At 35.2% G+C, this 12,979-nt stretch overlaps 2 protein-coding genes across 2 annotated transcripts in view; both read left to right on the top strand.

Moving 5' to 3' along the window:
- The window catches only part of LOC104818156 (putative glycine-rich cell wall structural protein 1), a 2,011-nt gene extending 872 nt beyond the window's left edge, over positions 1-1,139 (top strand). The window contains exon 2 of the mRNA XM_010547608.1: positions 1,000-1,139. Coding sequence (XP_010545910.1) covers positions 1,000-1,139 — 140 coding nt within the window. The remainder of the gene's footprint in view (positions 1-999) is intronic.
- A 9,940-nt stretch (positions 1,140-11,079) lies between these two features.
- LOC104818155 (heterogeneous nuclear ribonucleoprotein U-like) lies at positions 11,080-11,955 on the top strand. The gene is made up of 2 exons (XM_010547607.1): positions 11,080-11,207; positions 11,319-11,955. Exons 1-2 carry the CDS (start codon positions 11,080-11,082, stop codon positions 11,953-11,955), a joined length of 765 nt encoding a protein of 254 aa, XP_010545909.1.
- Positions 11,956-12,979: the final 1,024 nt, after the last annotated feature.

Raw genomic sequence — 12,979 nt, 5'->3', positions numbered from 1 at the left:
CGGGGGAATGGCTCCGGCAACGGTAGTGGTTACGGAGAAGGCTATGGGTCTGGATACGGCGGCGGTGATTACGGCGACTCTCCGTAGATATTTTATTACGGAGAGAGTTTCAAATGAATATTTAGGTCATATGAACAGTACTTTTATTTTTCAAGAGTTTTCTCAATAATGTGGTGGCGGTTGGATTTACCACTGGCTATTGAGTTTAGATGGTAGTGGAAATGTTACCTAAAATATCATTATACCATTATATTATGTGAGCACCCTTGTTTTCGCTCTTCATATATGTATATACATATATATATACACACACACACGGTTTTAGAGTTTTGGATTACATCGGTCCTGATATCGGAAAAAACTCGAATCATTTGTGTATTGCGGTATTAAATTTTTGGATCGGTTTTGATACCGTCAAAAACTCGAATTATATGTGTATCTTGGTTTAGGGCTATAAAATGGGTGGACCAAACAGGACTCGCATCGGGTTCTACTCGAACCTAGAATTTATCGGGTTGGGCCGACACGGCTTGGCAAGACTTCGGGTTTATATTTGAGAGCTCGACAGACGAGTTTGGGCAGGAATTTGGACTTTTTTGTCTAAAAATAAAAAATAATTTTTATTCATAATTGCAACGTAGCTATAAAAAAATAATATAATTGTATGTACTTTCACGTAAAAAATTCAACAAAAATATATTTAAAATTGACAATGTCAAAATAAATTATTCGAAAAGTAAAAGAAATATTAATTGTTGTTGTAGTCAACTTATGAATTCATGGCCTTTATATCTCCATCCTATACTAGGCACCACAACCACACATGGCAATCAAAACTCTAGAACTCGAAACTGCTCATGCGGTAAATTCTTTGCCTTAACATAGTCAAATTAGAGTTTCGAGAGAGTATATGAAAGGAGAATGTACGTATCCTATGTTTTTGGCATGCCACCACAAGTATAAGAACGTCTTAGTAGCCTCCTGATAAACCTATATCAGATCTAAGAGCTTTAGGAACAATTTCGAATCTCTCCAAAACCCTAGCATATGTAAGAGAAAGTGTTTTCAACCGTCCTAGTAGACAAGATCAAAAGTTTGGATTCCATCCCGATGAAGATGTTGGCACTTTCAACACCTAGTGAAGGGAACGAAAATCAAAACAATGATAGCCCCGAATTGTTTGGCGAAGAATCTCAAAGATTCCACATTAGTATTCTCTTTATGATATTTACAACTACAACATGCATGTTCTTGTTCTAGGGTTGTTAAAAAAGATTATGTTTCATCTTCCGCCACTTGAACCCTAAAACTTGGATTTCCATGTGATTATGAATCGCATGATCGGGATCCTAGTAATTCCAACATATATGACTCAAAGAGTTCAGATGTAGTTTCCCAAAAGAACTTCAAAGAGAAACCGTCAAAATATGATAAAACAGGTCGTGTCTACAATAGACGACCATTTACCCTTTTAATAAGTCCAAACGTTACAAAATAATTAACCAAAAAGACATAGACTAACAGTTCAGTCCAAACGGGCTGTCTATAATAATAGTGAATGGACGGACCTTCAATCTTCAAGTCATGCACCCATGCTCCAAGCCCTCAACTATCGTCCTTTCCTGAATCAATCTCGATTTCCTTTCCTTCACGTTCAAGGAACTTCTTTCTTCTCCTCTTCTTGCACGAGTGGGCTTGGGCCCTTTTTCCTTCCCATTAAAGCCCATATGCTTATTCGTAATTCCATATAATATCGGTTGCGACCTTGGTCAGTCCATATAATATCGGCAATACCACAATTTCCCATGAACACGTCTTTTCAGTTCAAATATACAAAAATTACAGTTTATATATTTCTCGATTTTACGTGGTTATTTTTCCACATTTTCGAAACAAAATTCACATCCTAGCTTGAAAAAACATTAAATTTGAAATTGGTTATTATCATTGGGACATTGACGCCATTTAACACAGTCGTCCTTTGTATCACGTTTTGGCAGAGTGTGTGATTCGCGCAGTTAGAAAAGAAATAATAGTATTTACCTTTTTATTTATATACGTGCAGTTAAAAAAAATACACGCAAATTCGCACGGACTTAGGGGTAGAAGATAAATTAGCTAAAGCCTAAAAGCAGATAGAATAATTAACAAATGCAGCCAACAAAAGTAAAAATGGCTAACACATTTTGTCACCAGTCCACCGCAGTTTTTTTTTTTTCATTTTCAATCATGTAGCTTTTCACCCTTTAATTATTATTATTATTATTCTTATTATTATTATTATTATTATTATTATTATTATTATTATTATTATTATTATTATCATCATCATCATCATCATCATCATCATCTTCATCGTCGTATAAGATAATATTAAGATATATTTCACGCAATTGACAATTATGTGAAATTTATCATAATAGATACCACTGATTGTATAAAATGTAGAATCTTTAAAGAATAGATTGAATATCCTATTAAAAAAATGTGATTAATAGAGAACCATAAGTTACACGCCTTTGTTTTTTTTAATCTGCATAGTTACCAATGCACCCAAAGATTTTGGTAGTTTCTAAGAGTCGACCTCAGATTTCGGCTCACAGATCTTCGGCCCCAGACATACTTATTAATGGCACAAGATTCGATTTCGAATTTCATGTCGATTATTAAATAAATAGCTCTGAAAAAATCCGGATATTGTCTTGAATTTAAATGACATTTCTGAATTTATTATATAATATATTTAAGTTTTTTACGATTTAAATTAGAGATGTAGATCTGTAAAGGAAAAAAGGATAATAGAAAGATAGATCTTTGGTACAGCACCCTTTCCCCAAAAGGGGAAGATTAGATCTGGGGAGCAATCGAACGGTTGAAAATGTTTGTGACACCATTCTGTAACCGAACAGTTAAATTTTAATGCTATATCTATACTATTTAGTTATACTTTAGGTGTATTAACCATTTGTTAATGGTGGATCGTGTTAGAAAAAATATATATTAACTCGATGGTTACAACAGTAAAAATGGCAATCATAACATTTATTTATAACGTCCAATTATAAGATGACTCAAGGTTTCAGTTCTTCTATCAAGAAATACTATTAACATCAATATCTTGATTCTCTTGTTGGGAATAAATATAATTAATATAATTTCAGTTCAATGTTGTTATCATAACAAAAATGCGTTATTATATAATCGGAAATCAATTATATAATATAATTCATTTGCAAAAAACTATAAATAATAATAAAACAAAAAGTAATCACCCACATTTCATCCTTAAAAACCATAAATTGTGCTATTAAATTTCATAACTTTCAATGCATTTATTATATAATCGGGAAGCAATTATATAATTTTTTACATGCAAAAAACTTGCATATTTTATATAATCGTAACCACTGTGTAACCATTAAAACTATAATTATAATCATATATCTTTCAAAAACTAGGCTCGATAGATTATTTTTTACACTAACTTTTATTAGAAAAAACTTTTTAAATACGAATAAAATACTTACATATAGTAAAATTTTAAAATATTCATGCTTCGTCTTTGCGTTTAGATACTAACATTAAACATCTATCAATAGGACATAATCATCAAACAAAAATATCCATCTGCACACATTTTTTTAATCGTTTGGTTACCATTTGCAGCCATTGTCGATAAACTAATACTCCATCCTATTTCACTTTATATGACGTTTTGAAACAATTTTTTGTTTCAAAATAAATGATGTTTTCAGATTTTTTATATAATTTTTATTATTTTCTAAATTCATCCCTAATTAAGGTTTAAATATTTTATATATTTAAAGATAACAATTCTCTGTATAAGAAATAATGATATTTTGGACAAAATATTATTATTTTTAATTTGTATGTTTAAATCTTTAAACATTTATAATTATATAAACAGAGGAGTAGTTACTTTTAAGGTAAGGATAAAACGGAGCGTATCAATATCGGGAAACGTATAGAATAGAGAAAGTCATCGAACATTAGAAATAAAAAAAAAAAAGTAAAAGTAAGTGATATGGAATTCACCGAAACGTGACAAAAAGAGGCGAATCACGTTGAATGATTTTGCTTGCACATGACACAACCCAAACATTTATGTGATTTGATTCCTTTGGACAAAACCCACTCACTCACCGATCCCAATGCCGTGTCATTTACTCATCCACATCGTCAAACATTTATTATTATTATTATTATTATTATTATTATTATTATTATTATTATTATTATTTGTTGTATTATTATTATTTTCGAACGATTAATGTTTTGTTAAAAATCACATTTTATACCTGTTGGCATGTTTTCAGGCTTTTTTATTAAAATTTTCAAATATGCGAGTTCTCGCTTTTACTATTTTTATATATACAAATATTTTTAGGTACAAAAAGTAATCAATACAAGGAAATATATACACATATACAACAATAGTATGATGTGAATTTATTTTGTAATAGAATTTCATAAAATTTGGAGATGTAAAAATATCGATTTTCTAGTTTTTTCAGAGAATTCACATGAAGTAGAGAAGGATAATTTTTTTTTTAAATTGATCACAATTCTAAAATTTATATCTATGTTATGATATTAATTTCGCAGGATACTAATTTGAAATTAATGTCGAAAACAAATATTTTGGTTATAGTTGTTTATAGAAACTTCATGTATTTTAAGTTCTAGTATCAATTATTTGGGAAATTTAGTCCCATATGCATTAGATCTAAATTTAGTCCGAGAGAGAGAGAGAGAGAGAGAGAGAGAGAGAGAGAGAGAGTATGAGATCTAAATTATTTGGATTATATGGAATCCTATCCTACGGATTAATTTATAGGAATATTTTGGTTGTGATGGTTCATGCATCATCACCATTTATGGCTGTAGATAGTTGCTGTATCGAATCGGTTCGTTTTTACCCATTTGTGGTTATAGCAAACATGACAAAAAAAAGAAAAAATTAACGTCGAAATTTTCAGAAAAGTACGTGTGTTAATTTTCGTTTCGATTTGTATTGTATTTGTATGTATTTGGTTTCCATTAAAAATATATTCATTTTTAAAAAGACATTTTTCATTTAAATTTTAGAATATTTTCAAATTTCATTTGGATCCAAATTTAGTTAGATAATTAGTATATAAAAGTAACACCCAGCTGATGTTTAGATCGGATTCAATTTAGATAGAATTATACATATATATATATATATATTATTCAATTCAATTGTTTTTACATAATCCAATTGAAATATCCACTTTAATTGTGATTACATTATTGATGGTTTTGTATCTTTTTATAATATAAATAAATCAAGTTGGAGATCAAAGTCATACATAGTATCACACATCACTTGGGGTAATTAGTTTTGAAATATTTTTCTAAAAATAAAGTTTTATGTTAAAAAAGTACAAAAAATAAACTCAAAGAAAAAGGTAAAACTAATTTTTATAAATCCATTAAATAAAGATATTTTGAAATGTCTTTTGTTAATAATTTTTGTTTCTATATATAAAAATGTTTTGGTAACAAAACAGCTAAATACTAAATATAAACTTAGGTTCACATACTACATTAATAAGTTCAAATATCATAATATATATAAAAAAAATTAAAATATGCTTGGGATTATCGATAGGGTTCAGACGTTCTTACACGCAGTGAACATGTTTAGAAAAAGAACATGTTTTGTCCTTCAATTAGATTTTTTCGTTTTATTTTTCTCTTAGGTTTAATGGGAGTTTATTGGCTAAAAGCAGTACGCATTTTACGCATTCTACTAAAAAAAAATACGTATTTTGCTCGAAAAAAGAATAATTCAATTACCAAGCACCATTGCTCCAAATCCTTGCGCAGATAAATGTAGAGCAAAATCGAAATTACAAAATACCGTACGGAATAAATAAAATCTCATATTCAAATCAAATCAAAGGAATGCATCGTCATTGCCGAATTGTCTGATTTCCACATCTGTGTGATGTGATGAGACCCAAATTACAGCGGGAGAACAGAGAGAACGATCCAATTCTCCGTCGTGGAAACGTGTGATTACTAATTACATCAAAACGTACCAGATCACATTTTTTTTTCCGAATCTGTGCATATTCGAACAAGTTCCTTGTTTAGATTTCGGATTTGAATTTCAAATTCCGACGCCGTCTCTTCACCGCCATCGTCGTCTCAATTGCAGATCTGAAGAACTCGTCGACCTCCTCTCGATGCGCGATCTCGAAGAAATCCAACTCCGTCAGCCTCCTCTTGCAGGAAAGCACCGGTCCTTTGGGCTTCCTCGGCGCCGGTGGACACGTCAGCGCCGCCGGGATCTTGTCCCCCCGCCGTTATCCTCGGCGGATTCATCCCGTTTCCCGATCGTGAGGTTGGTGATCGATCTCAGAATTCGGGTCTTCGACGAATCCCGGAAGAGTTCCAGATCCGCGGACATGTTCGTCGATTAATTTCACCCTGTTTGGATTGGAGATGAGGGAAACTGGATTTATATTATAGATCGGTGAAAGAAGAAGAGAGAGGAAGCAGAGCGAGGCGTAAAAGGCACGGCGGAAACCGAAAGAAGAAAAAAATGGAAATCGGATCGAATTGGAAGAACAGTGAAGTTTACGATTTGGGGGTTACTTGCTTTTTATGGACGAAGGCTCGGGGTGGGGGGGGGGGGGTTCGGGAATTGTCCCGTAGATGTGACAGCGCTCAAAAGTAAAATAAAAGTTTTTTTTTTCTCTCTCTTTTAAATTAATTAATCATAAAATGAGAAGAAAAAAAACCGTGATTAGCTGTGTGCGCATATTCAGTTAGAATTGCATTTTGATCACTAAATTTTAATAAAATGGTAAATTGTAAAATCCCATACAAATATACGAATTCATTAAAGAGATAAATAAAATTGTTATTTTCTTGAACAAATATACCAATTATCAAAATTCTTCTAAATTTGTATTTGGTTAATGGGAATAACAGTTTAGAAAACCCCTAAATTTATTTGATTATAATTATATAAAAAAAACCTTGACCTTAACGATGCTGTCAAAGCTGCGTAGGTGCCAGAGGAACTCAGCTTCAGCCAGACGAACTCGTTGACTTCGTAACTCTAATAATGGAAATGGTTTTTAGTGGCCATGTTGATAAATAAAATACAAACATTATGGTGGGTAATTACTTAAATATTTATATATAATTAAAGTTACTTAAATAGTTAAATGATTAACATTTTGGGTTATAAAAGTGCAAAATTAAACTGTTACAAAAATATAAAATTAATTATTTGTAAATTAAAATCTAAACTCAAAGAAAAAGATAAAAATAAAATTTCAAAATATAGACTTTTTACGAAGATTGTTATGCATTTGGTTATATTACTCATTTAATTTATAAATAAGGTTGTTGTGACAAAATACCTAAATATTTTTAGCGAAAGCTAATAGATAGTGAATAGCTTTTGTAGCTTTTTTTTTTTGTAGTGTTTGATGACAAACGATTTAGGCTATGATTCGCAATATCATTTTCTTTTTATTTTTAACTATGGATTTTTGTTTTCCTTGAATTTGATCGGATGTATTCAATTTAACTAAAATCCTGAATAATTGTATATTTAATTTTACCTTTTATGTATAATTTTTAGAAAATTTTGATTGGTGTTTATGGTTTTTATAGCATATTTCGTCTTTTAGGTGAAAAATTACTGAACAATACACAAAAACGAGAATTTTAAAAATATCGTTATAAAAAAACGAGAATTTTAAAAATAAAAACCAATCCAGATAATATAACCTTTTTCTAAAATGAGAAAACACGGATTTTTATTTTGTAAGGGCCACAGACGTTTTATCCAGAAAAAAACTAAATAATCCTCCAGCCGAAGAGGCGTGACAGCTGAAATTAAGGAGGTCCTTAGGCACGTCGAAGCCACGACAAGAACCAACAACAATACTGTATGCTATATTATATTCCAATTGTGCGATGATTTGTTTTAACATTTTGAATATATATATATATATATATGTATATGGTAAAGTTTGGCCCAACATAACATTTTGAATATAGTTTGACCTTCCTCTCAACCGAGCAGAGGGAGATGGAGCTGGCCCGAGGCAGAGGAAGAAGTTTTAGGATTGGGTAAGAAGATGTTTTAGGACGTAAACCGCTCATGTCATTTTTCGTTTTTGAACGAATGACGGCTTTACAGAAGCTTCTAATGATTCAATAACTCCTGTTATGATTGCTTTATAAGGGTTAATTTAGCCTTGAGCATAAGATTAAATTAAAAAAGGCAGGTAGTAAATGCTGAAATTGGGATTTTAGGCTGAACCAGAAATAGCGGATAGCGAAGAGGCTCCTTCCCACTGCGGCACCGAGTTCCCAGCCCCCTTTGGTTGTCCCATTGGTCGTCAGAAGCTCCTATTCCACACCTTTGATGGGGATATATCCAATATATCCTTTGACCGCTGCATCGACTTCTCCCTCTACCCTTCCCAATTCAAATTAAAAAAAAAGTAAAAAATAGTGTAAAAGACATCTAAACCCTCAAATAAAAACTGAAAAGACGAAAAAACCTAAAAGCTAACACAGGAAAAAAACGAAACCGCCTGTGCACGATCTCCATCTCTCTCTTTCACTCAACATTCGAAATCTTCCTCTCTCTGTTAACTCTCCCATTATCCTTCTCGCGATTTGCTCTCTCTCTCTGTCGAAACCGGTTTCAAGGAATCGAAGTCCCGATTCGGTGAAGAAACTCCATCCTTTGAACTTTCCTCCGATTCGACGAGCAAGCGACGCCGGAAATCTGAGAGAATGGCTTCCACATCAGCCCATCACTCATCTTCGTCGGCATCTTCAAACGAGACCGACAATCGAATAGAAATTGCAGAGTTGAACGATTACATGGTAGGTTACTTATCTTTTTCTCAGATTCGCTAGATTTAGACAGTTTTTTATGGTTCTTTTTGTCGTGAGGATTTGAGAGGATAGAAATTTAGGGTTTTGTTTTTGAAATATTAGGGTTATCAAAATAGAATGTTGGGTTTAAAGTGGTTAAAATCGAATTGATTTGAGTGATGGGTGTATAGATCGATGTTTGGATGATGAATAAAATGTTGATTTGGGTCACATGGTGATTTATGTGACGTGGTAACAGGTCACAGAGTGATTTAGTTTTTACATGGTCAGAGAAGAAGATGCTCAGTTCGATCACATGATCACAGGTGACTTGGTCACAGGTCACAGTACAATAGGTCACATGGTACCAGGACAATAGATCCCATGGTACCAGGACAATAGATCCCATGGTACAGGACAATAGGTCCCATGTCAATCGGTCACATGGTACCGTATCACATGGTCACAAGTCACAGACAATAGGTCACATGGTCACAGGTCACAGGACAATAGGTCACATGGTACCATATCACGTGGTCACAGGTCACAGGACAATAGGTCACAGGTGACTTAGTTACATGGTGTTAGGTTATATGATCTCATCAATTTTATTATTGTGCAGTTGCCATTTCTGTACAAGATGGAAGACATTCAGTTCTCCCCCAAGATAAATACCAAGTGTTATCTGTCGGAAACATTGAAAAATCTGAAAGACTTATTAAGCCCCGAAGAATGGAGGTATTTCAGTCATGAGTCACAGTTTCAGCACTTGTTTCACATGTAATTTGATGGCACGTTGCATTCCTGATAAACCATTCTGTGAGTGTAGATGATGAAAATGAATTATGGTTTATCCTAAACGGTATGCCAATCAGATACTCCATCGTTGAGCACGCTCTCATATCCGGATTGAAATGCGGTGAGTATCCGGGTGGCTGGGAATATATGAGGAAAAGCCAGTGGAGAGTGAAGACTTTTGGAAATCGAAAGGTGTCCATCAAATCAAATGTCAGATGGACATTCAATACTGTTATAAACAAGATTGACACTAAATCAAAGGTATGCAAAAAATAAAACATGGTCACATGGTGTGTTGGTCACAGGTTTCATGGTCACATGGTACCATGCAACATAGACACATAGTACTATGTCCACTTGGTCACATGGTACCATGTTATCTGGGTCACATGAGACCATGTTGTAATGGTCACATGGTACCATGTTATCTGGGTCACATGAGACCATGTTGTAATGGTCACATGGTACCATGTTATCTGGGTCACATGAGACCATGTTGTAATGGTCACATGGTACCATGTTATCTGGGTCACATGGTTCCATGTCACTGGGTCACATGGTACCGTATCACTGGGTCACATGGTACCAAGTTCATTTGGTCACATGATGCATATAGTAACTATAAGTCACATCTATTTTTCAGGGAATTAAGAGTATACTTAAGAAGGAAGCGACAAAAGAAGCACTTATTTTTTATCTGGAGGATCATATCTTGGTGGAAATGAAGATTCGATGATTAAAGTATGGATGCAATATCTAGAGAGGAATCCGGAGAGTATATAGTGTAAGAAAATCCATGAAGTGGAATTGCGTGCTAGAAATTCTTCAAAGAAAAAGAAGAAGCAGAAAAGTTTGGTAGATGAAGATGAAATAGAAGATGAGCGGCAAGAAGAAGAAGAAGAACAAGAAGAATAACAAGAACAAGAACCATAACAACAAGCGCAACAAAGACTTGAACCACAATAAGTGGTACAAAGGGGGCGACAAAGAGCAACCGGCGTTACGAGTCTCAAAGCACTGAAGACCGATTTGAAGGCCGAAATTAAAGCAGCCGAGATCAGAATCATCGATGCTGTGAGAGGCCTATTAAAGGAGGTTGGGTTGGGAAAAGAGAGATTTATGTCATGTCCTACAGTGCAGGAGAACTTGGTGACAGATCCGGTAGATAAGGATATATCCACACCCAAGACCAACACAGTGCAAGAGAACGTGAGTAAAAGTCCTGTTGCGAAAGAAGGAGTGACGACAAGTCCTCCACTGGGTTCTGTTGGAACCGACGAATATTACGATGAAGATGTTGGAGTTTTTGAGTTAAGACAGAGAGATGTGACTCCATTGGGGTCAGAAAAAGAGAAGACATAGACACAAGAGACATTGGTGATGGAAAAAGAACCATCTCGTCAGGAGATAGAGCTAACGTCTAAGGAGAAAGAGCCATCGCCTAAGGAGAAAGAGTTTTCTTCCATGGACCAAATGGTGGCTAACATCATCGCACAAATAGGAAGTAAGTATGCAAACGGTCATTTGGTCACATGGTACCATGTTCATATGGTCACATGGTACCATATGAATTTGATCACATGTTTTAATCTGATTGTATAATTTGTTTTTCGTTCAAGACATGACCTCGAAGAAGATGCTGAAGAAGATGACAGTGACCATGATGGGGATGAGGCATCTCAAGATGATGCTGGCAGTGAGGATGAGAATACAGAAGAAGAAGATGTTGGCACTGAGGTAGAGAACACAGAAGAAGAAGCTGAGGAAGAGGATGAGACAGCCGCAGAATCTTCTGACAAAGGATCTGGCCCCCCTATTGAAGATGAAGTCACTCAACCTCCAGCAGAAATTCCCAAAACTCATGTAGCTGGCTCCTCTAATGCAGAGTTGAGGAAAAGAAGCAAAAGGAAACTTGCTGATGGGCCATCCAAAAGAAGCCCTTATGTAGAACCAATATCAACTGGTCCACCGCCCAAAAGAACTCGGTCTCAGGCTGCAGGAGGTCGAGGGAGAGGCAGAGCCAGAGCCAGAGCCAGAGGCAGGGGCAGGGGTAGGGGCAGAGGCAGAGGGCGAAACAATATAAGCCAGAAGGATGTTGGTGAGGAAGACGAGGTTGAGGAAGAATCTCCTGACGAAGGCGTTGCTGAGGAAGACGCTGAGATTGCAGGAAAGGAATTTGTTTGGAAACCAGAGCGTCTCAACCCGAGTGGATTTCTGATTAGGAGTCCGGGATTTGTGGAAGCATCCATTCCATAAGTTCAAGCTTTATGGGAGTTGATGAAGAAGCCACGAGAGAAACGATTGTGGAAGTCAAAATTGGATGGAATACGGAGGTCAGGTTTCTGGGAAGATCTTTTACAACCGGGAAAATGGCTCATAGATACTGTAAGTGTCAACTAATCAATCTTACATGTAATGTATGTGGATCACATGGGACCATCTGACTCGGTCACATGGGACCACTTGTCTCGGTCGCATGGGACTATTTGTCTCGGTCACATGGGACCATTTGTCTCGGTCACATGGTGACATTATCCAGAATACTGACATTTGTTGTTTTTTCATTTTCAGCACATTGAGGAGGCAATGTATGAGCTACGACTCCGCGTTATAAGGAATCCGGTGACCTATATAGGAAGCAATTTCATGATGAGTGACACTATTTTCACAGAGCACATGAAGTGGTGGGAAAAACAGGTGACTTGTCAACTCTTGGCGACCTGGAGCCCTATTTCAAAGGAGAACTTCCACTTGGGTGTGCAGGCTGTTGGGTTTCCTGGGATCTCAAGAGCGAATCTAATTTCTAAGAGATCAGTTCTAGGGTTTGTGCAGCGGATGTAAAACAAAATTTTTGATGAAACTCTAAAACCTATCATGCATGATCTTGTAGAAACGTTAGAACGCTTACCTCAATCGATCCGGGGTCTGTTCACCTGTAATCATAGTAAGGGGGAGAGCAAACTAGTGTAGATGGTTAGAAAACAAAAACTATACATAGGACTCGACTCAACTATACACACAAAAAGACTCGAAAAAGACACGACTCAATATATACACAAGCAAGATCTAGAATTGATAAAGACCTAGAAATAGGCTAACTAGTCCCCGGCAACGGCGCCAAAAACTTGATACGTGTGTACCGAGTCTAAAATCTATAACCCGATTCACAACTCACCGCAAGGATACGGATCATCGTAACACGGGGTCGAACACGAGGACCGGTTGCTAAATCCAAATCAAAATCGAAAATAGATCAAAGCAAGCAAGCACGTGATGATGG

Source organism: Tarenaya hassleriana, unplaced genomic scaffold (genome assembly GCF_000463585.1).
Source record: "Tarenaya hassleriana unplaced genomic scaffold, ASM46358v1 Cleome288, whole genome shotgun sequence".
In the NCBI taxonomy this organism is placed as follows: Eukaryota; Viridiplantae; Streptophyta; class Magnoliopsida; order Brassicales; family Cleomaceae; genus Tarenaya; species Tarenaya hassleriana.
This window is presented reverse-complemented; position numbering and strand designations above follow the sequence as displayed.